The following is a 26,365-nucleotide window of genomic DNA, read 5'->3' on the forward strand; positions in this document are numbered from 1 at the left end:
AACGTCCCCCTGGTCATTATAGTCTTTAAATCGAGAATTGCGACATATTTTTTTTCCTTATCAGTTAAAGTGATCTGAGCATCAGCGAGTCCCTCGTAACCCTTCAGTATGGAATCCATGGTAAAATTAAATATATATTTTCTTGTAATATGTTAAAACATTAAATATAGTGTTTTCGGAATTAACTATGCTTTGTTTTATAACATGTGGTATTATACTTAAACGAAACTAATGCAAACAGAAAATACAAAAATGTTAAAGTATGATAAACTTCCCTAAATGTTGAGGAAAAAGTTACGACAAACCATTACATTAGTAACTTAAAGCTACAGCCTCACATAAAGAAAAGCCGCTTTCACAAAACCATCAAAATAATTAAAGAGTTGGGTATTAACTTAAATATCACTACAAAATAAAACGTAAAAATGTAAAAGCAAAGACAAGTACAGAAAGAAAAATGAATATATTTGAAATTTCTTCCGATATTGCCCCCATTTTCCATTGCAATTCATAAAACCCCTTGCTCAAATTAAATTTAGAGATATTAATCGCTGAAACTGGACAGAATCATAAACATTTCTTCATAAAGTGGAATTTAACATTGCATTAATTTGAAAGATAGTTTAGGTTAAAAGAATTTGATCGTCACAGGTCCAGTTTCATACAAAAAATGAGTCCGCCGCCACGTAGCCAGTTTACTTAAGTTTGTAAGAGCCTTGTTTATTTCCAAAAAAATTCATACTTCGAATGCAAAAACCATTAAGTTATTGATGATAATAAAATGTTATCTTAAATTCTTTAAATTCAATAACTTAATTGAAATTCTTTTGGGAGAGTAAGAGACTGGGAATACCGTTTACAAACTTGTCAGGCGTGGCACGGCATTGGTTAGGCTTATTAAATTTGCATTGTTCTTTAGTACTGAACCTAGGCAGGCGTAGTTTTGAAAGGTTGAAACTCTTGAATTAATATAAAATTCCGACATTCTGTGAGCGCATTAAGGCTCCCTTAAACCTCTATGAGGTAGAAATCCGCTCTTCTCACAGAAATTTTCTAAATCAGTTAAAATAAATTACAGCAGGGCGATGAGCAATCTGTCGAAACACTGCCGGCTTGGAAATGAATAAAACGGACCAACGACGAAAAGCGTTGCCAACCTGATTGAATAGAATTATCGTACCAACACCTGAAAATTATCGTATTTCAGTTCTATTTATCGTACGCTTCAAAAATATCTAGAGGTCTGACTAGCGAGTAGAAAAGGGGGGCGAAATTAAAAGAGGGAACGGTTCTTCTCTCTCTTTAGACATAGAGGAATAGAGAATCACCGGCAGCGTTCAGTAGCGGCGCTAAGGGTGGGCTGAAGTGGGCCTTAGCCCCCCTGCATTTCTGAAAGGGGCCACATATTTATATTGAAAGGGTCACATATTTATATTGAAAGGGCCACATATTTATATTGAAAGGGCCACATATTTATATTGAAAGGGCCACATATTTATATTGAAAGGGCCACATATTTATATTGAAAGGGCCACATATTTATAATTAAGAGTTCACATAAATTATTTGAATTTATGAATTTTCTTTATCTCTAGAAATTTGTTTTATTGCCAAGAAACGTTTTTCTGGAAAAAAATCTTTGAAAATCAATTCGTTTACTCAAGAAGATACTAGACCATTAACAGATAGATTCGGGAGGAAGTGAGTGGAAATTGAGAGAAAGTTGAATGGACTATAGAAAGAAAAGAAAGGGATTTAGGGAAATACCCCGGGAATGCACGTGTCCCCTCTAGGTGGGATACAAGGTCAGTGTGTCAGAATTTATAGCGCGATGTACCTAGTAAAAGAGACCATACCACCGGAGGCCCATCATCATAGGGCCCTACGCCAGCGTCCACCTAGCCCGGACAGGTGACCAATCCAGCATGGGTAGCAGTACCCTACTACTGATGGTCGCACCTTTGACGCAAGCCACTCAACCCAGCAGAAGGAGCAGCAATGGGGGTACCAATCCCCACTTCGCACACAGCAGTGGGAGTAAGAGTGGATGCTGTAGCAACTCCAGCCGACACCCTACCTACGTAGGTAAAGAGTCAAACCCTTTGGAGAGAGCTCCTAAAGGGGAACGACGAGCACACAGCAGTCCAAGTAACCCGGCACAGCTGGCAAAGGAGATCCCAGTGTGACTCCAAAAGGCTGGGAAACAGGACCGCCGTACTCGCATATGGAGGCCCGCCGCCCCACAGCAGGCTACCCAATCCGCCGAGGTGGCCAGTTTGCACGGACCCTCTCCGTTAGCCTGAGCCGAAGCTCAGTATCCAGCCCAAACCTGACCGAAGTCGGAGGTGGAGATAGGACCATTTGATCAGAGCTAACATCTCCCAGTGCGCCACCGCCCTTATGGGTTACAAGAGCCAGACCCCGACTCCCCGATAAAGCCACCAGTTATTGCACACTCTAACCCATTTAGGGCCTGGATACAAGGTCAGAAGGGGTCCAGTAAATGCGACGAGAGCCGCAACAATAAAATGACCTCACTCTTCTGGCTTCCTAGAAAATTTATAAGGGGTCACTAAAGTTGTAAGTGCCACAAAATAATTAGCACACCTGTGAAAAAACCTTAGCATAATATTATGGTACTATTTTTTTGAGAGCGTACTATAATATAGCGTCAAAACTGGTATTTTTAAACAACGTACATGTACATAACAATAACTCATTCCTACTGAATTATCGTACAATTGTCAATATCGTACGTTGTAATATTGTACATCCTACTGAATTATCGTACAATTGCCGATATCGTACGTTGTGATATCGTACATCGCACGGAAGGTGAAATTATCGTACAAAACGATAATTATCGTACAGGTTGGCAACGCTGCGACGATCTGACAGAGAAAAAGGGGGAAACGTTAAAAGACGTTTTCTGCTTATTCTTTGGATATCGCTGAACTCCCACAGAACGAAATATGAATTATACAAAACTAAACATATATTTAAAAAAAAGACAAATCAATGTTTTTACTTTTAAATTTAAAAATCAATAATCATTTTTATAAATACTAAAACCTTTAAAATCAATGGTAAAATACTATAATAAGTCTTTAAAAGAAGAACCTCATGGATTGTCAATTTAAAAGAGTAAATTTAAAAGGAAACCCGGCTGTAAAATGTCCGGGTTAACGGAGAGAGCTTTCGGCCTCAAAAGGTCTTTGTCAATCTTAAGTAAAATCGAAACTCTAATAGTATATATACTAAATGATTAAAAATTAAAAAGTAAAACATCAAACATTTTTATTTAAAAAAAAATCTCACGACTGATTTATAAAATATCCCCCCATAATTTGGGCTCCAAACGGCCTTCGTCCAAGTTCATATTATCCTGATGTTTTTTAATAAATTATCGAGGGTAGAACAATTAAACGAACTTATTTTCAACGTAGTTTCCCAACTTAAAGACCTTTTGATAGAATGCTGGTCATGGATTTATTGGTTGTATATAAGCGTAGCATGGGGACTTTATTTGGCTCTGGGCATCTACTTTTGCATTTGTTGGTTTGTGATTTATCTGACGTTTTGGACTTCGTAATATTTTTGGCCAAGTCTTTTATCAAAAAAGGTGCCATCACTATATGGAAGTTATTCCTATATATTTATGCTGTTCTCAATTATTGATTTTTCGAATTTTGACTCACCTTAGTAAAGTGATTCAAAGGTATGGAGTTCAAGTAGAGGCTTACGGATATAGGCTGGGTAGCGATCTTCTAGATATAGGTGAATCTTATATCCGAACCATCCGATAATAGTTCTGAAGCTGAGCCACCAACTGATTCGGCAACAAGTCGATCCGAACCTGTCAGTAGCGGAAACGTGAGTCCGGACGTAGCCTACGTTAATCAAGGCCCGTGCGCGATTCCCATTTTCTATTTTTTTTGGCAATTTAATTCGCAGCAATCTCTCTCCGTGAGCGCTGTTCCCCAGCCATGCACATTTTGATATTCAAGTTTTCCCGCCGTATTGAGCCTCGTATTGTAAGTTATGACAATTGCTCGTGCGGGGAAAATTTGCTTTAAGGCCCTGCGGCAGTGCGGCATGGCCCGAATTAACTATTCAGTATTCTTAAAATAGGTAAGCAATTATTTGTTAGTATATTATAACGTGAGATATTCATTCGATATGAATAGCGGTTAGCCAGGACTGTGATGATATTAGTAAGCACATAAATCAAATTACTGCCAATGGTGAATCAAAGGTGTGTTCCCAGCATTTCAATGACCAGGATTTTAGCATAACTTGCACCAAGAAAAGACTACTACCTCATTCTGTGATTACTGAATGGATAAATCAAATTTATGCAATAATTTTCTTGATACTAACTCAAACCAAGCAGTGATTTATGAAATCTTTAAATCAAAACGCAACTTAATCAAATCCATTTCCAACACCTCGAATCACTCTATCACGCATAACTAAAAAAACCAACAAAAGAATCATTTCCTGGAACGGAATTGATGGAAAAAGAACTCCTACTCTTGAACTTGATAATCCTTACACTACTGCTTTTAATAAATCTGAGAAAATTAAGATTCTGCGTTTATACCAAGAAAATTGTTATATAATGATGGTAACGGAGTAGAGAGGTCAAGAGAAGATCTTTCTCTGTCATTGAACAAGAAAAACTTGAGTATTTCGAAACCAAATATCAACTGTTATATTCATATATAAGCTTCGAAAATTTTCCAAACAAAAGCCTTTTTGGTAATGATTTTGATGAAATTTCCAATATAAATGTACCTGTACCTGATAACATAATTCAAATCAAAGAAGATGTTCCTATCCCTGATGACGTTTTTGAAACCACCAAGGAAAATGTACCTGCATATACAACTGATGATGTGACCCAAACAAAAGAAAATGTAACTATACTTCGAAGGATGCTGCAACGCAATCATCAATATGCATCCGTAAAAGACTTTGTAAATTTTCAACTAGAAAACTTAGTCGAAAATCGCTGTCGAAGTTGCGTTATTAATAATCGCTTTATGCATTTTAGGTGTTTCCCAATTTCGACGAAAGTTTGTAAACGCGATAACTTCTCAACCGTTGGTTGTAGAGGGATACTTTTTCCACTTTCTAAATATGAATCGACCATTGTGAATTCAAAAACGCGCGAGTCAGTGCTGTAGAACCAATATTTAAAATGTTGTCAAAAATGAGTTTTAACGGTACCCGCCAAAAATATTACTTTTTGGCGGACGAAACCGATAAATAACGAAAGATATTGGAAAATAAATAATAGTTGCAATTGGTTTCATCGATCTATCTATTATAGTTTTCTAGCATAATTAAAAAGATAGCAAAAATTTCACCTGTCGAAGACTTTTTAAACAGAGTGTACACTTACATGCGAGAATTAGAAATTATACATTTGCTTCACAGAACAACTTCAAAACGATTTATCGGACATTCAACTGGAGAGGAAGGCATAACTTCATTGGTCAAAGAACGACTGCCAAGTGAATTTGGAAAAACTACATGAAATTTAGATTCTAGGATCATTAATTATCGATGAAATGAAAATAAAAGGCAAATTAGTGGATGATCGTAATTTAGAATAATTTAATGGTCAAACAAGTACTTGCATCCCAAAGAAAAACAGTGGTATTCACAATGAAGAAAAATTAGCTACGCACGTACTCTGTTTTATATTTCAGGGACTCTCTACAAACTTTAAACTCCCGGTTGCGTGTTTCTTCATAGCAAACATAGACGGAGAACCATTGTATCAAGTTATTCTAAAGGTCATAGAAGCTGTTGAAGGCAGTGGGTTTAAAGTATTAAGGTCGGTTTCAGACAATGCCAAAACGAATACCTCCGCCTTTAAAAAATTTGGCAATGGTCACACGAAACTATTCTTCCACTGCACGCAGAACGAAAATTTTATATAGCATTCGACCAAAGTCATATTATTAAAAACATTCGATCTCAGTTTCTGTCTAGATATATGATGTTCATTGGAGTTCTAATAACATCCGACTACCTTAATCAGCTTTACTATAAACAGAAAGGAATGGTTGTTAAAGCTGTAAGGTTTTTAACTCGAAAGGTCCTTTTTCCTACGTCTGAGGGTAATCCAGGTGTTTTCCCAGCCAGTTACAAACAAGGGATTGACTATTTTACTGAATTTCTGAACTGTATGAACTGCTGAATTCAGAAGGAAACCTTCTATAAATCCTATTATCGGAACTTTTTGACTATTTTGCTGAATGCTGAATTTCTGATCTCAAAATTTCAACCACGCATATAGCCGTCAGAACGGTTCTGTCTGATTTTTTGACTTTTTTGCTGAATTCTGACTTTTTGTACTGTCTGAACTTTTTGACTATTTTGCTGAATGCTGAATTTATGAACTCATAATTTCCACAACGCATTGATAGCCGTCAGAACGGTTATGTCTGAACTTTTTGACTATTTTGCTGAATGCTGAATATCTGAACTCAAAATTTCCACATCGCATTTATAGCTGTCAGAACGGTTCTGTCAGAATTTTTTTTTTTGCTGAATGCAGAATATCTGAACTCAAAATTTCAACTACGCATTTATAGCCGTCAGAACGGTTCTGTCAGAAATTTTTGACTATTTTACTGAATTTCTGAACTGTATGAACTGCTGAATTCAGAAGGAAACCTTCTATAAATCCTATTATCGGAAATTTTTGACTATTTTGCTGAATGCTGAATTTCTGATCTCAAAATTTCAACCACGCATATAGCCGTCAGAACGGTTCTGTCTGATTTTTTGACTTTTTTGCTGAATTCTGACTTTTTGTACTGTCTGAACTTTTTGACTATTTTGCTGAATGCTGAATTTATGAACTCATAATTTCCACAACGCATTGATAGCCGTCAGAACGGTTATGTCTGAACTTTTTGACTATTTTGCTGAATGCTGAATATCTGAACTCAAGATTTCAACTACGCATTTATAGCCGTCAGAACGGTTCTGTTTGATTTTTTTTTACTTTTTTGCTGAATGCTGAATTTCTGTACTGTCTGAACTTTTTGACTATTTTGCTGAATGCTGAATTTATGATCTCAAAATTTCCACATCGCATTTATAGCTGTCAGAACGGTTCTGTCAGAATTTTTTTTTTGCTGAATGCAGAATATCTGAACTCAAAATTTCAACTACGCATTTATAGCCGTCAGAACGGTTCTGTCAGAAATTTTTGACTATTTTGCTGAATGCAGAATACCTGAACTCAAAATTTCAACTACGCATTTATAGCCTTCAGAACGGTTCTGTCTGAAATTTTTGACTATTTTGTCGAATTCTGAATTTTTTAACTGTCTGAACTTTTTGACTATTTTCCTGAATTTCTGAACTCAAAACTTCAACAGCGCATTTATAACCGTTGTTGAAATTTTGAGTGAAAATAACTGACTGCTGATGCATTTTGTTTTGGCAGTTGATCGCCACGATATTTCTCACGGCTCCTAGAAAACAATAACGTATAATGGTAATTTTTTAGATAAATTTCAACGGATTTGGATAAATCGTTGAAAAGTATATATCAATTGAGTAAATGAGGTAACATTTAGCGTTTCTATAGTCTTTACCCGCGTGGGTTAGGCTTAGCGGAGTGCCAGTCTGATATAAGGGGGACGGAGGAACCGCTTCTCACACCCATACTAGAACATGCATCCTACAAGAAGCCCATAGACTCAAAGATATCCCCGAGTGTCGTAACATCAGACTGGCCTCTGATAGGCCGCTTCTACAAAGGTTTAGATTTCATTTGAGACGTTACCAGTGGTATAGAAGACAGGGCCACCAATCCAGTCGAGGAACATATACTGGAAAAAAAGAGTGTCGCAACCAACGACGCCACTACGGAATCGTCAGATAACACGCCTTCCGACACATAAAACCTTAACCGAGAAACAAAAAACGCCGGTTCGGGCCAGGAAAAACTGGCCTGATCACTTCTTCTGACTGTGCCTACGATACCACTTCTGGGAACGAAGTTTGGAAGTCGATCACAACGAAAAAGCAAGAATGATTTCGGTAAAAATTCCGTGACCAAGGAGCTTCAGTTTGGTTTTTTAAATATGGAAGGGGGTACTATGGAAAGGAAGTGGGCCGAACTTGGTAAGATTATGAAAAAAGAATAAGTAGATTTACCATTTCTTACCGAAACCCACCTGAGGGAGGGGGCCTTACCTCCTATACCTGATGGACTGCAATGGGTCGGACTGAATAGGACCGGATAAAAGAAGAGGAAAACAGGTATAGGCATTCTGGGCCATTCGGACAAGCCAGCCCATCGCCCGTTGAAGAAGTGTTAAGAACACCTTTGGATAAGTAATGATTCTTCCCCCTCTCTCGCCCTTTGTATTGTTTACTGCGCTACAGCCTAAGATAGCGGTCCCTGGAACGAAGTGTCGAAAAGAAGACGTTATTCTGCTAGCTAATGGTGGGTTGGAAGAAATCATAATAATGGGAGAATTGAATGCTCATATTGGTGAATTAGATGGCCGTGAATGACCTAATGGGTCATTGCTTCGTGAATTTGTTAATTATTCCTCTTTATTTATTGATAATTTACTCCCACAATGTAAGAGTATGTCCTATTCAGTGGTAACCTTCTTGATGAGGACGGAGGTCTAAGCGTGGGTAGCGACCAAATAGGTAACCAGCGTTTTAATATTAATATCGATTAAACTCGATGCATTCATGGGAAAGTTAACTTAAAAAGTAGACATTTTTGTGCGGAGGTACCCATAAGTATAAGTAACGTTTAGACACTTGTACAGGTTAAACGGCTTGGTTTGTGATGAAACGTTTTCAAAAGGATTTTCGTTTATGGTTTTTTAAATTTATATTATTTCTATTAAATTTAAAAAGAAAGGTTATAAATAAGTTTTCAAGAATTTTGCTGATTTTCAATTGACACCAGGTGGCGATAGCCTCTAGGGTCAGAAACAATTGACGTTAGCTCGAGTTTCTTAAGCCTTGCTCTTTTAGTAAATAAATGTGTCGTATTAAAAACGCGATCAGTGCGGTGAAGTGTGGTGTACTGGTTATAGGCGTTAATATTATATAGCCATTTCGTCCTAACAAAGTGGGTTAAAATCTGATTCGGATGGGTTTCATTTCAATAACAAGTATTATAATTGAACCTTAAATTACTTACTCTATTACTTAAATTGAATTAAATGTTAATATGTAAAATAATATGGATTATTATTAAATATTTCGCCTGAGAATAACCTTGATCTATACCCCACTGGTGATTTCGGAAAATACTCGGAAAGACTTTTTTCTTTGTTGACTAAAGGAAATTTATGTAATTATCACATTTTAAAAGGGGGGAGGGAGTACCCCGGTAATTATCACATGGGTAAAAAGGGGAGGAAGGGTTCCTCAAACCACACCACTAGTAGAAGTTTGTTTATTTCTGTTTGTCGAGCTGTATTATCACGCCGATAAAAACCAACAGCTGCTCACGCTAGAGTTTTCAATGCACCAACCGTCAACGAAGTCGCCATTGTCATAGCGGGTAATGAATTTAAAAAAAGATATATTGTTTAAACTATGCGGAGTAACGAGTTAAAACGCATATCTGAAACTCACATTTCATATGATGCGTTACAATATTCGCTGATTTTCCCACGCGGAGAACACGGATATTATATCAATATAAATCAAGTACAACCAGGAACTACATATTCAACTAAGAAAATGGTATCAGCGATGTCGTTTTACTCCTATCGTCTGATGGTGCGACCTCGGGAGAATCGCATACTAAATTGCCGACAACTTTTACATGAGTTGGTGGATATGTATGCAAAGATAGAATCAGAGCGATTACTGTTTATTAGGGTGGTCCCTATTTTAGTTATTTCTTAAATATTGAAGTCTTACCATCTAAATTAGTCTCAATGTATATAAAAAAACTTTAAAATAAATTTTAGTTAAATTGAGCAAAATTTAGAGGTAGCTCAATGAGCTTGAAAATTCCCTATATTTTAGCATTAGAAGAAATAATGGTTTTTCATTATTATAAATATTTTGAGAGAAAGTCAGCGGTAGTGGCTACTATCTATAAAACTGATACATTCCAAGTAATTTAATATATCACTAATTTCAAACTGCTTTTTTTCGTATGATAATGGATTCAAAAGACTTGTTTAAATATGTAGTGATTTAGGAGAAAGAGTCATAATGCTAAATTACACAAGGCAGTTTGAAACTAGATAATTTAGTGATTTATTATACTACTTGGAATTTTTCAGTTATAGATAAAGAAGCCTTAACCCATAGCATTCTCGACCACCATATTGGTTATGTCAGAGTTAGGTTTAAAACGGTAGGCAGGTTTTCAATGTAAATCAGGCATACTTTTAACCACTTGTAAATTTTGAAAAGTTCTAACAAAATATGTTGATAAGTTGATCAAACTGAAAACAGCGGCAGTCAGTTAAGCAACTCTGATACAAATAATACACAAACCCAAGATGTAGTAGCTAAAAATAATAACAAATCCCCTCCGCGCAGCTGCCTCTTTTGCGAAGACCCCCATCATTACCCCAGCGAATGCACCAAGCTCACCTGGCAGGAGAGGAGAAGAATCGTTAAACAGAAAAGGCGCTGTTTTATCTGTCTGCGAGCGAGTCACTTGACAAAAGACTGCAAAATGAGAATTGTAGGTGTCAATACCGTAGCAGTTATGAATATCGCCACACCAGAAGACACTCTCTTGTCTAACCAACTCCAATCCTTTTGGGAATTAGAGTCGATTGGAATTTGCGAAGAACAAAGCGAAGGGATTAAAGACTGCGAGGTCCTCCGAAATTTCGAAGAGTCCATAACCTTCAACCAGGGAAGATATCAGGTCTCCCTACCTTGGAAGCCCAATCGCAGTCAACTCGGACAAAATCTAGTCATTGCGACCAAACGAACTCGTAGCCTTCTTCAACGGCTAAGAGGCACACCTGAGCATTTCGCCGCTTATAACTCCGTAATACAAGACCAATTAAAGGCGGGAGTCATTGAAGAGGTAGACCCGAATACCCCAGAAAAAGTATTCCGTCTACTACCTCCCCCACAGATCTGTCATCCGAGAGAACCACGACTCAACCAAACTTAGAGTTGTCTACGATGCGTCTTCTAAGGCCCTAGGAATTCCGCCGCTCAACGACTGTCTGGAGTCGGGACCGAACCGGAACCCCGAATCATTTAATGTTCTGATTGAATCCAGGGAGCATAAAATAGCCTTTACCGGAGACAAAGAGAAGGTCTTTCTTCAGATTAGCATTTCCGCTGAACGTCGAGATGCCCTTCGTTTCTTTTTCGGTCGAAACTATTGACTCCTCTGAAAACGCTCCACTAAAAATGTATCGGTTTACTAGAGCCGCATTCGGCGTCACCTGTTCTCCCTTTCTCTTGGCAGCAGCTATCCGCCACCATTTAAACGGATACGAAGCCGAAAAACCAGCAGCTTGTAAAGCACTTCAAAATGGTCTTTACGTCGATAACCAACTATCAGGGGCAACTGATGTCACCACAGCCTACCGCCTATCAATGGATTCAGCCGAAATCCTAAAGGACGCCGGGATGAATCTTCGGAAATTCAAAAGCAATTAACCCGAATTACGCCAGCTCTGGGGTTCAGAAGCTGGAAAAGATGCCCATCTCTCGTTCTCCAACTCAACTGACTAGAAGGTCCTGGGCCTTTCTTGGAACACAGAAACTGACTCCTTATTTTTCAACATCAATGCCCTCGTGAAATTTTTAGTAAACCGCCAAAACACTAAACGCTGGGTACTGAAAGCCGCAGCTCGCATTTTTGATCCACTTGGGCTACTAGCCCCTTTTACAGTAAGAGCGAATTTCCTTTTTCAAGAATTGTGGGAAGATAAGCAGGACAAAAAACCCAAATTTCATTGGGACTCGGAGCTACCCGAGGAGCTAGCTAAGCGTTTCAATACTTGGTGCAATGAGATTGCCGATATCCAAAACATCGCAGTCCCTCGGTTTTGCTACCAAGAAGTGCGAGAAGAAGATGTCTCGTCAAACGAGCTTCACTGCTTCGTCGACGCCAGTTGCAAAGCTTACGCCGCAGTAGCGTACATCCACTACGAAACCAAAAACGGAAGAATAGGAACCGCCTTAGTCGCCTCCAAATGTCGCGTGGCTCCGCTTAAAACTCTAACCCTACCACGCTTAGAACTCATGGGTGCATTGCTGGGTGCCCGGTTAGTGAACTAATTATTGAAAACCCTGTCCATTCCTCCTACCAATTTCAAACTTTGGACTGACTCAACCACTGGATTTCACTGGATTCGCGGGAACGCCACACATTGGAAAACATTCGTCTCGAATCGCGTTCGCGAAAACCAGTCACTAACTAACCCTCAGGATTGGAGCTGACCTTCCTACTAGAGGTCGAAAAGCCAACCAACTGGCAACCTGTATTTTGTGGTGGAGAGGCCCGGAATGGTTGTCTAAACCTCTACCAAAAGAATCCATTCATCTAAGTGACGAAGAACTTGAAGATGCAAACCCCAATGAGCTTTACACCGAATTGAGGAGCGCTGTTCGAACAGTCAGCAATTGCTTAGGCGCACCTGTACCCGCTCCGGAACCTATACTTGACCTCAATCGGCCCAGCATTTTAAAGAAAGTTTACAGAATCATGGCTTGGATCCTACGCCTCGCCTTTAATCTTCGAAATCCAAATGAAAAACGGCAGGGTCCGCTCACCGCCCAAGAAATAAACGAATCCGAAAAACTCTGGATCCAAAGGGCGCAACAAGATAGCGAAGGTAAACCAATACCCAAGAAGTCGAAAATACTAACTCTTAGCCCATTCTACGACGAAGATAAACTGCTCTCCGTGGGTGGACGACTGGTGGAATCTAATCTAACAATTGAGGAACTTCATCCGTGGATTCTAGACCCGCAACATCGACTCTCCGAGCTCATAAAATTAGATCACCATCAGCGAATCATGTGTACCGGAGTCAATGACACTCTGGTGGAAGTAATAACTAAATTTTGGATTTTGAGAGGTCGCCAACTTATCAAACGCGTTATCAATAAATGCAACAAATGTAAGAGATTCCGAGTTAAGCCATGCTCAGTCGAAATGGCTCCTCTGCCACCTTCCCGAACGACTCGAACGCGTCCGTTTGAATCCTACATAGCGCTTTTTACGTGCGCTGTGCATCTGGAACTTGTTTCTGACATGACTTCAGACAAGTTTCTCCTCGCGCTCCGTCGGCCTATTTCTCGTCGTGGAATTCCGCTTCGGATTATTCGGATAACGCGAAAACATTTAAGCGTGCCGAGAACGACCTCAAAGAATTGTTTGAGAACGTCCGTAGTCCTAAAGTTGCCAATTTTTTCGGAGAACTCCGAATTTCGTGGAACTATATCGCGGAACGCGCGAGTTGGTGGGGTGGATTCTGGGCATGCCTTCTACGCAGCGTAAAAATCGCCATTCACAAGATGCTAGGCCAAGCTCGTCTCACCCAAGAAGAAATTAAATAAAAAATGCTTTAATCAAAGCAGTTGGAAGGTTGATTTAAGGGGTAGTTGGGATCTATGAAGGCACAGATATTGGAACTGTTTTAGAATTAAAGAGTTTTATAGATTTTAAAACCCTTTCCTTAAATTTGAGCCTTGAAACTGTAACAGTAAACTGAGAAAATTTTAAATTGTAAAGGAGTACGCGTGTTTAGTTCAGAATTAAGTATAAGTGGTCGGGATACTTCCGCCACGCGTGTCCCCACCCCTATCGCCACGTATCCCGCCGTGGCGTGGCCGTTACACATATCTCACCCTGATAAATCAGTTATTGTGTGAGTGCTGGTGTCTAAGGCCTAGGGTCGACACCGATGTGTGTGAGTCTCAAACCAAAAAAACAAAAACAAAAAAACCCTGTATAGACGTCTACTATGCTGTCGTAACTGGATTCTGCAGTTTTGTGTTTCAAACTACTACCATGCTACTACTCGGAAAATATTATAACCTTAATTAACATGCTGTTTTATATGTTAAATTAAAATTTTGTATAAATACATAAGAAATTAAACGGTTAAAGGAGTTTGCAACTTTCTATGTAAGCTAATTCTCTTAATGAATTTATAAAACAGACATGTACTAAATTATATCTATCCAAGTCTGCACTTATTATTTTAAACTTCTGGTTTAAAGTAGAATTATACATCAGTATTTTAATTTGGCTGGTAGTAAAAAAGTGTAACATTTAGAGTTACATTAAAATGACCACATTTATTTCTAGAAAGGACTGATAAAATGTGTGCAGTTACACTGCAGTAGCCTGTTTGAAATGTTAAAGGGACTTTCAAGAAAGACCTAGTCGAATTGAAATAAGTCATTCAGTCGTAACTTTGGGTTTACAATGTACGGAAACTGAGTTACGAATTTTAAATTGACAAGAGGGTCTCTTGGAAGTCTTTTTAATAAAAGAAAATTCATGACTTATCTTTTCTAAGCTAAAGGACAAGACACATGACTGTCCTTGCACTTGCATGCTCTCTCTATAGGAAGAGACTATCATCTGTTGTTCGTGAAAATAGAAGCTATAATTACATCTAAATATCCTCTCTAACTTGAACACTCTTGATTAAATTTATTGCAAATACCTTTTATTGATGACTTTTATTACTAGTTTAATTTCTATAATGAGTTTCAGCAATTTAAATGTTGAAATTTTACACGTAAGCCTTAACAATTTAGAATTTTCTCAGTTTACTGTTACAGTTTCAAGGCTCAAATTTAAGGAAAGGGTTTTAAAATCTATAAAAGGTGAGGAAAATCGATGGAAATTATTTTAGAAATATATTTTGCTTTTTAAAATAATTCCAAAAAATAACTCTTTAATTCTAAAACATTTCCAATATCTGTGCCTTCATAGATCCCAACTACCCCTTAAATCAACCTTCCAACTGCTTTGATTAAAGCATTTTTTATTTAATATCTGTCTCTTTGCTCTGCCTCAGGGCATATTTTTCCTAAAATTAATAATTCAAAATAAAAGCCATAAGTTCAAAAATAAATAGGTTTAATTTTAAATATATTTTGAACAGAAATTTTTATATTATTGAATGTAATTTAATATATTGAATATTATTTTAAATATTTTTCTTAACATTGGGAAATAATGATGATAATTGGTTATGCTAAATTAAGTTTTAATTTCCCATTAAGACTTAGATAACAAGATAATAGGTGTATAACTGGTTCTAGTAAGCAAGTGCAATATGCTAATTTTGGTAAAACTTTCAATAAAAAACAGACCTTTGATGAGATAGTGTTTACGGGTAGCATAGCATGATTTATGAAGAGCTTTTCATTGTTTACTTTTATCACAATCATGTATCTAGAGTTTCCAACTCTTCTGAGCTTTCAAATTAAAAACCAACCATGTGTAATTTATATTCACCGAGGCAAAGTGTAATTTATATTCACAAAGGCAAACATTTATCAACAGTACTTGAATGGTGAGTCTCCAGCCCTGTTCTGGCTGTACTACCTTACAACGGTATGGCTCGTACACTACTGATGATAACTGATCCTCAAATAACAATAATTTCAGTCTACTCACTTGTTAAGCTTCTGAATAATTAAGACGCCTTTACATAGAGGATTAAGTTTGAATGCCCAGAATGCTCATTGTTATGAAAAATTATTCAAATATTTACTATACTTCATTACTATAGTTAGAATTCCCAAAATTATTTACACAATGCTAGATGGATACACCTAAATTAAAATTTAATTATTCATTTTTTTTTAAAATCAGCTTGTTAAAAAACTTATGGAAGAGATAAAACAAAATTAACTTTAAACTAAATTTCCCTTTCCACAAAATTCTTTCTGGTACTACTAAATTACCTAAATACGTTATTTTTTACCTAGAATATATGATCGGGTAATTTGGGTTCTACGGGCTAATTTTCCCTACGAAGCAAAGGCTTAACGCTTAAATGTTAATTACTATTGCACTGCAATTAAATTAATTACGATAATGATAATTTTTAGTTAAAAAATACTTAATTACGTATAAATAATGAGATTTAAAAAAGTTCCCATAAGAAATGGTTTATTATTTATTGAGTAAATTGCGAAAAACAACGTTAACTCGAAGACGGCCAAAATTTGATTTTTGAATTTTTCCGGGAAACTGGATACGAGCTGATCAGTTGGCCTTCCATGTCTAAAATTATGCACTAATTCATTACAGTACGAAGGTTCGTATCTACAGTCGACTAACTTTCGTTAAATGACGGGATTCTAATACGTTTCTCGCTGATACATTATATTAATTGTAGTACTGCCAGACAATAATTGTTGACAGTTAGTATAATCCCGCTAGGGATCCACAATACTGAATCTTGGGCATAAAAATCGCTTAAAATAAAGTCTTAAAATATAAGCGACCAGACTATTGATTCTCCTGCGCTTGGCTGTATTAATTTTAGCCATAGGATATCGCGCTGACCCCTTAAATAAGAATGGCCTATTGTTTGACGTCACATAATTAACCCACTTGAAAAAATCCCATTGTAGATTCCTCTCGAGAGCTTTTGATGCAATCATATCCTAGAAAAAATACAATTAATAGAAATTTACATTAAATTAGTATACTATTAATACCATTTTGCGAACTACAGTGAAAAAAGTTACAATTTTACGGTAGAAACGTTTTCAAAATACCATTCTCATTTTAAACGCTTTTTCAATAACTTAATTGTCTAAAATATATAGTCTACAACAAAAACAAAATAGTAAATTACTTTCTACGGTAATCTTGGCCTAAAAAAAGCAGAATACTAAAATTCATTTTTTAACTCTAATTCAGATTCCTACCTGGTAAGCCTAAATATGCCTTAAAGTTCAAATACTGTCTAATACAATAAATATTCATGAAAAATTCTTACTTTGTATGTACAATGAACGCTCCAAACGGCTGAAAATGTAGCATGGGACAAGACAGAATTTCTACTCAAACCTTTCCGATTGTAGCGTCAAATAAAACAAAGATCTCGCTAAGTCAAAGTTCAGTTATCGTATCAATGGTACGCGCGCGCGTGCGGAAAAATGAATGAGTCACGTGAGAATCGGTACGTCACGAGCCCCTATGCATAAATGTTAGGGCGTCTTACTACCATTAGATCTAATCGCGCTAGCACATTCTCGAAAAATAAACCAGTTCTTGGGAATAAGAGACGGTTTTTTATCAAAGATAAGCCAATTTATAGTTTATTGTATGAAAATATTAATTAATTCGGAAATATAATCGATGCTTACTGGTTTTTTACCAGTTCATTTTAAGTACGTTAATCTATTTTAGTCCTATTTGCGCCTGTAGAAGTGTTTCATCAAAAAGACATGAAAATATTAATTAATTTGGATGGTTCTAAATACAGTAAGCCCAAACTAAAATATGGTAATAGTATGCAATAAAGAACGCAAAACGTATTTAAAGGCTTTATTATTATTATTATTATTTTCGATATCATTGGTTCTTTTTCCTCTGATATCCTAGTTTCTGCTTCTGTCTTTAGTATTTATAAATATTTTCCTATCCATAAACCATTTCCTAACTGGTGGACTTTGTTAAGACTAAAATTTTACTTATAATACGCCAAAAACTCGGAACAACTCCTTCTGCGCTGAGTTTGCAAGTTCTCTCCCCACTGGTTTAAGGGGTTTTCCCCCCGGGATCTTCGGTTTCCCCTTCCATAAAAACTTGTTTATGTTAACGGTAATAGTTAGTGTAGGGAGCTGTTGGCTCGCGGGGCTTGCGGGGCTTGCCACCACCCTCCTACGCATTGTAACCCGGCCACCTGAATTGAAAGGCTTTAAAAGTCGCTCGATGACTTAGGCCTAGGGTGGTGCCTTGGGTATTAGCCTAGCTGATCATTATTATTTTATTTTTCATTAATAAATTTTTCAATACGCAAAAAATTAAAGCTAGACCTAAAAACCTGTAAAGTGTAAATAGCTAAGACTAAATTTCTAAGCCTAACCCATGAAAGTACATTCTCCATAAATCATATCCTAACATGAATGCATTTGTTAAGAATAAATGTTTTTTAAAATACGCTAATTAATTTCGTAAACAAGCATTAATTTTAGTTCGTCCTTCCTCCAAAATATCTAATAGAGCTAGTACATCCTCGATAAAAACACAGTTTAAAAAAATATATCAAGGTTTTCAATTCAGTTAAAAATAATTAAATTAGATGCATTGTGTTTTATATTTTTTAACTTAATTGCATTGATGTTTTAAAAGCAAATCTCGGGCCTAAGAAACAGGCAAAGTGTTATTTACTAAGACTAAATTTCTACAATTATCTATTCATAAGTGTTAGAGACTTTATTACAATGAAATAAAACCATGTAGAAATGTATATGATATAAATTTAAGAAAACTCAAACATTTGACAGACATCCCTTTTCTGTTTTAAATCAACAATTTTATTTTTCTTTCTTATCATTTTTTATACAACCATTTGTTTTTATATAGATAACCTGAGGACGGCTATAATATGAACATATACCTAAAAAAAATCGGGAATTAAACAAAAACAACTTTAAGTTTACTATTTTTATATTCACACGTCCTCAATTATGCAAATTTTATATTAACATTTCTACTATACATATTTGATAATTAATATGTACATAAATAATTATTTTTTATATGAAATCGTACAATTCTATCAGAACTTAAACCGGAAGATTCAGGCATATAATTTCCAAATACACAAACTACATTTGGAGTACTAATATTTATACTCACACAATTATATTTCGTACTAACAATTTCATCTTCTTTTAAACTTTCAAATACTGCCAAGTGTTCGTCGCATATTTTTGTACTTCTCAAGGTGTTAAAGAAAAAGTGGTTCGCACCAGAGCAAACTTTTTTCAATTGAAAAAGCATTTCACTCCCCGAAACTGTCACTTGCTGACAATGTGTAAAATTGGGGTTACGGGATTTCAAGTAATTTAACATCCACGATTTTACTTCATTTCCATCCTTCCCTATTACAAATATTATTTTTCTGACTGAGAGAATTAAATGTTCCAATAAACTTTTCTGCCATGGTCTTAGTTCTATATCTTTGTTTATTCGTTTAGGGGTTTTCATTTGTTCCACCCAAGCGCTTGTCAAATTTCCAAAGAGATGCGATGGTAGTCCAGATCGAGCAACGGCTTCTGCGCGGACTCGTTGTTTATCAATTTCCGCTTCTACTTTGCCTAAGTTTACTTTGTGAGGGTTTAGACTGCAACGTCTAATATGTCGACTCAGTTGTGATTTAAACGATTTATTGCACGTTGTACACGATGTACGTTTACATTTATGGGTTATTAATCTATAGCTACGTATTCGTTTCTCGCAACTTGGACACTGAATATATTTGTTTCGACCCATTTGGAATATATTCAAAGGAGACAAACACGTACTTTTTACTCGAACCGAGTCTATTCATAAACTGTTCTCGATTTCTGGGGGATCTCCGTATATAAAATTTTGAAATGTGTGTTCTGAGGGTAGAAACAATATCAGCCCTATTTTGATTTTCTTCCAAGTTAAGTGTTTCAGATAACGTTTACTTATTCCGCACCTTCCATCCATTTTTTCACATTAATTTGATATAACCTTGTATCTTCCTACAATTCAGTTTTATGCTATGTACAATTCCCTTATTCATTACATCATTCCAAATTTAGTCTAATTCATTCACGGGCGTTGATCTTCTGAAATGGATATTCCAATAAAAGGTTTTTCTTATATCATCGCTTCTGATTAATCTGAATGTTGTCAATATAAAAAACATCATATGCTATATTTAAATATCAAGGATAAACACTGCTTAGGTTAGGGATAGATTGAAATGGAATATTTAAGTAAATAAGCATAAATTTCTGAGGGCCTTTTCCTCCAAAATATCTAAAAGGGCAAGTACATTCTCGATAAATATACAAGTTCTTTGGAATAAGAGACGTTTTTATCAAAGATAAGCCAAGTTTATACCTTATTGTCATTAGTTCCGTAACAAGAACCACGTTGTAACGTGATAATGGCTACCCCTATCGAGAATTTTCGGCACTAAGAAATTCTACGTTTCTATGTATTATACGGGTTTTGACAGATTGATATTTTAAATATCCGTGAAACGTAAACTTATCAGAATATGAAATGGCATACAATGAGATTTTTACTAATAATAAAAATATTTAAGAAACATGATATTATTTTTAACATATATAAGACAATGTTTTGTTAAACGCTATTTCTTTTAGTTAAACACTAATATCAATTTCTGAACAAACTATTTCAGTTTATTTCAGTTTATTTTTAACAGCAAAATAGTGTATTAGATATTGTTTAAATTAATTTCAAGTGAAAGGGTAGTTAAACTACCACGCATTTCCTTAACACGTAAGCTGGTGCAAAATTGTTTCACTTACTTTATTTCTATTTTCAATAATGAGCTCTTTTGATTTAATATAATTAATGTTAAATTCTTTATTTTTAATAGAAAAATGTTAATTATGGTCACGTTGGGGAAGATCATACAATGTGGTGTCGGAATTATAATATTAAATAACACACTAAGCCTTGGTAAAAACGTGTTTGGTAAGTTGCAACTATGCAAGGAGTATAATTTCAGCAGCACTATTTTTCTCATTCGAATAACGCATTTTCAAAGTGCTACGCTTCTAACTTTAATATAGATGGCCTTAAAGCCAAGTATTTAACAAATTGTGTAACCAAGTAAATGGACCTTTAAACAATTTTTCAGTCATAAAGTCAAGGAAATGTTCAAATATACGTTTATTTGGTCGTTTTGATGGTCAAATAGCCCAGTATGGAACTGCCCGCGCCCCGTCGGTGCCCCGATTCACATTTCAGAATGCATAGGTACTCTTAACCGTAACACCCTGTATATCTTTGATTATGTGAAAAGATCAGTTAGCAGGGTCCGGCGCCAAACCGTGCGTTGATATTTTGTGTCCCATGTACAAAACCTCCTCCTGCGCCACACGCACCTTGGTTCTATTAAATTTTAAATTGATTTTCTGTGCTCTTTTCAATAAAGATTCTAAATTTTGGTTATGATCAGTCATGGCATCTTCAAGTGTATCCCCACAGCCGTATACCAGGATGTCATCAGCATTGTCCTCGACTCCCTTTAGACCATCTAGCAATTCCAACAGCCTTCTTTGTAACTCCTCTGGTGCGGACGAGATACCGAATGGCAGCCGACATTATCGGTATATCCCTCTGACAATTTGAGCTTATAAAATCCTTGTTTGGCATCCAATACTGTGAATACTTTGGCTTTTCCTATTTAATGGAGTACACTATCTATAGTCGATAACTGATATTTTGGAAATTTTATAGCTTTATTTAGATACTTTGGATCGATGCAGAGTCTTATCTTGTTTTTCTGATGTAGTATAAGCAAAGAGCTAATGCAATTAGTCGGTCGTGTTACCCGTTGAATAATTTGTTGTTTTTCCATTTCGTGAAGTTTCGCTTTTAATGGCTCCATTAGTGCAACGGGACTCTGCGTGGTGTATGTTGTACGTAGAGCACCGTTGGATCTACTTCAATATGGTATTAGCCAGGCAATAATCCAATACCGTGAAACGTCTCTGGGTATTTATCCAAATAATCGGATAAAACAAATAGATTAACCGATTCAATTTTCATTTGAAAAATCAAAGTACACATTACGAAAACGAATTAGATAAAGTTTTTTATTTTTAACTGACAGGATATGTCTACTTTATTTATAGGATAATTTATCCAACGAGCAATATTTTTTTAAAGATAGACCTCCTAATTAGATAAGCTTAGTCGATGTTCATTTAGATTTATCCATGGATAATGGAATTATGAACATACTCGACACTTTATTTATATTATTTGAACGTTTTATAGATAAGAGGGGTCAGAGGTGAAACGTATAAAATTACACGTTTCGATATAATTTTTCTTTTATCTGATTTGGTAGATAATAAAAAGGTATATTTTCATAAAAATGGATAAACCCATGAATATTTAAATAGACCTTATCTAATGGATAAAAATTACACGAATTCCGAGCACTACTTATTGTGGCATAAAAACAAAATTGAAATCTTTAAATGAAACTGTACATTTCAAAATAATATTAATATCATTTCTTATTAAAATGAAAATTTCCTAACAGCTTGTAAACTCCAACGACGTAAAGTTATTCCACATATGTTTCATTTTATTAATATGTTTAATATTAAAATAACGAACTCCTAATTTAACGGAAACGATTTAACGAATTCGGCAAAACGCGTTCGAGAGACATTTTAAGGAGAATTCGAAAAATTTCGCCAATCGCTCAGTTAATTAAGCCTTAAAGTTGTCTGTTATTTCTTTCTTGTAAACAGCGGCTATTTTCAACTTCGTAATCTCAGCTATTTATCAGTTATTTAATATACAATATTAGGTGTCTTCATTTGTTCAGCCCAGGCATTTTTCTCAAAAACTATACCTTCTAGAAAAGTGAAATTTTCATTATTTACTCTCACGGTGGAGATCGTTGTTATTTGTAAATAAGTTGAAGAGCATACTCCAAAACCTTTAATGGAGTTGGTATAGTCAAAATCGTACATTTTGTCACTGAAACAATAGGTCATGAAAAATTACAAGTTGGTACTACCCAAATATTTTTTACGCCTCATGTTATTGTACTGATTGTCTGTGAAAAATGAACATGTTTTGAGCTAAATCATTGTTTTATTTTTACAAACTAAGTGTTAGAACAAGTGCAGTTATTATAATAAGGAATTACAGAAAGTTTTTTACAAATATGGGTCAATAATGCCACCGTCCGCTGCCATAAGAATCCGTACGCGATAAAGCATATTCTGGAACGAACTACGGACCATATCTGGAATAACGAGTTGGAACGCTGCAATGATTATCGGGCAAAGGTAGTCTCAGCTAGTGAATGGCGTCTTGTATACTTCCTCCTTGACTAATCTCCACAGGTAAAATTCCAGCCGTGTCAAATCTGGGGACCCAGAAGGCCATTCTTCCCAATCCAACGCTTAGGGATCTAGGTGTTAAGGTATTGCACCACATGTAGTACTGTAATGCAAGAACCAAAGGCGAGGCAGGTCGACTAAAGGGACATCATCCAATGCTTCTGCTACTTCATTTCGTAGAAATGCCAAGTAGCTCACCCCATTAAGCCGATTCGGAAGAACAAATGGCTCAATGACGCGATCTCCTAATAGACCTGCCCAGACGTTTAAGCGGAATTGTACTTGATTGTGATGTGGAAAACCCCATTGCGGATTTACATCGCTCCACATATGGTTATTCTGGCGTGGTAATGAACCGGTTACCAAAAATCCAACATAAGAAGGTAAAGGTTTTGAGAAAAATGCGTTGGCCGATCAAATTAAGACACCCTGTATTATTCATAAACGCGAAACTGTTTTAAATATGGGGAAACCGAAAAAGCAGAGCAAATGACCAAGACATTTAACCCAGGTTGAATGAAAGGAATCATAAAGCAATTGTTGTTTGGCTTGAAACTAGAATGGGTTTGGCCAACAAAGTTGAAAGCTTACGAAAACGTAGAAAAAGCGTGGAAAGAGATGGCGAAAGAAGTGCCACCCGTTGGTAAGAGGACAAAAGAAATCACCTACAAATGTCTGACTAAAGCACCTTAGTAAAGACACCGGCCTAAGATATCATTAGGTAGGTATAGAAATTACTGTACTACCTAGTCAGGCGTATCGTAAGGACCCATATTCTGCTGGTAAAAACCGAAACGTTGTGTATTGTGCGGATACCTATTACACCAAAATGAAAATTCTACAATCAAACACCAAACTTAAAGGTACACAAATTTATATTGAACATGACTATACGCCGAATCAGAACTATGCACGATACAAGCTGAGATAATTCGCTAAAACCAAACAGTACAAATTCCATAAGAATTGGTTTCACTAAAATGATAATCAGGTAACCTCCTAAAAATGAACTATAAGAAACCTGGTATCATTTTTGTTTGTCTATAAATTAAATGACGACATTAAAATGTAGCAACATATCCAGTCCTTGCCGTAACCTCTCAAGATTGATAATTAGCTGTTATTCTCAACTACAATATATTCCAGACATATTTGCGCTTACGGAAACCTGGTTCCAATTAGACAGCTCGGACTAATACGACAATTATACCTTCGTTGGAACCTGTCGCCCACATGTAGGTCGCTCCGGTGGCGGTTTTATATCAAAATAATTTAAGATTTCAAGTCATAAATGAAGGTTGCATCATCAAACCAAGGTGCGAAACGTATACTATTAAAGTCAAGGATTACGTTATATCCGTCATTTACAGACCAGAGGGAAACGCCACTGATTTTCTATATGAAGTTGAAAAGGTTCTAAGTTCGATGGGTGGTCCAAATAGAAAAAAAATTGTGGTTCGTGATTTTAACTTAAGCCTCTCTCAAGATAATGAAAATAACGCACGACTAATAGATATCTTTTTGAGCTACGGGCTTGATCAAAAAATCAATGAACTTTCCAGAGAAAGAAAACTAGTAGTACCATTATTGACCATTGTTACTCTAATTTTAATGTCGATGTAAGTCTATTGAGTAATATACATGTAGATGTAACAGATCACTTGCCTATCACTTTTACCATCCTATACACTCGAGCCTTTCCCGTTATGAAGTTGCAAGATTCGGACTCTCACTCCTGGATCAAAAGTGACCTAATAAAACTGAAAAACAAACTGCCGAAACTATCGGAACGGAAACCTAAGTTCGAAAATTTAAAAAAACTATAAAGAACTTCGTAATAAATTAAACAATCAACCACATGACACAAGAATTAATTTTTATAAAGATGCGTTAAATAGGTGTCAGAATGACGCTAAACGAAGCTGGAAGTTAATAAACAACGTTTTAGGAAGAAAAATAAAAACATTACAAAACTTATACCACCCCCGATGAATTTAACAATTTCTTTAATCCCAAATATCGAAGATCAAATAGATCCTTGATATTATTAATAATTTAAAACTAAATTCAGCGTCAGGCTTTGACTAGGTCTCCCCAAAATTATTAGAACTATAGGAAAATATATAACTAAAGTCTTAAAATATTTAATAAACGAAGGGAATCTATCCAGACCTTCTGAAAAAAGCAATCATAGGGCCTATACATAAAAAGGGAGATAGCAATGACCCAAACTGTTTTCGACGAATCTCTCTATTATTTGTCTTCTGAAACATTTTCCACAGTTGTGAAAAATATAAAATACTATCGCCAAATCAATTTGGTTTCAGAGAGGGAAAAGGGGTGGAGCCAGCACTAGGCTAAGGTCTATAAAAATAATTGACTGGATGGATGAAGGATCTTATGCAATGGGCACCTTCTTGGAATTAAAGAAAGCATTCAAACATAACCGACTATTAGCTAAACTGAAGAAAATCGGTATTAGAGTTTCTAGTCTAAAATGGGTTTTTTCCTACTTATCAACCAGAACCGCGCAAACCAGAGTTGAAGGTTCTTTATCTTCCATTCTGTTCCCCTGTTATTCCATTCGTTTATTAATGACATATCCCTATAAATATTATATTGAAGAATCTCCCTAAAATATAATATCCTATAAAAATATTTTGTTGATGATGTAGTTGGAATTTGCGCTGGTCGCATTGCCCCGCGGGAAAGAGGGCTCCTATTATCATGGTCAATATCCGTTCTAGCGGGGTTGGGTTTTTGGCCAGGCCTTTCCCCGCGTGTCAGCTTGTTTTTCACGCTTCTTTCTAGAGAACTAGCGGTTATTTCGCCACCTTGGGTACCGTCTTCACTAATCCCCAGTTTCCTCCTATTTCCAAGAATTCGAAATATGAAAGTTGCCAAACCTTAAAAATATCAAGCATTGTATCAAATGTTCGCTTAAAATATGGTTTTGGTTTTTACAATGGATGGTGATAAAGAGATGCTTGGAACGATGGACCCGTCAGTGAAAGTGTGCGTTATTGGGTTTTTACCTCTTGCCCCAGTAATGTCAATCTATAATAGAGATAAGGAAAGTACACTTCTCGGATCGAGCTCCATCAGCGAAAGCAGAACTTGAACGAAGCTCCGGAATCACCGAAGTGATTAAGCAAAATTCCAGTTATGGTATTTCGGCCTCTATTTGCGTGGCCCGATTAATCACCTAAAACTAACGTGAACCGCGAAAAGTTCCGCGTACTCGTCGGCCATCGCGCCGCGACCGCTGGTCACCGGACCT

At 36.3% G+C, this 26,365-nt stretch overlaps 1 protein-coding gene across 1 annotated transcript; it reads left to right on the forward strand.

Annotated features, from left to right (window-relative positions):
- The first annotated feature begins 11,400 nt into the window (after positions 1–11,400).
- On the forward strand, positions 11,401–25,680 carry LOC149957480 (uncharacterized). Its single transcript, XM_090167052.1, has 5 exons — positions 11,401–11,644; positions 11,912–12,263; positions 12,427–13,051; positions 25,413–25,560; positions 25,610–25,680. The coding sequence occupies exons 1-5, from the start codon at positions 11,401–11,403 to the stop codon at positions 25,678–25,680; spliced, it is 1,440 nt and encodes a 479-aa protein (XP_090023178.1).
- Positions 25,681–26,365: the final 685 nt, after the last annotated feature.

Source organism: Leiobunum rupestre, chromosome 2 (assembly GCF_980474605.1).
Source record: "Leiobunum rupestre chromosome 2, qqLeiRupe1.1.hap1, whole genome shotgun sequence".
Taxonomy (NCBI): Eukaryota; Metazoa; Arthropoda; class Arachnida; order Opiliones; family Sclerosomatidae; genus Leiobunum; species Leiobunum rupestre.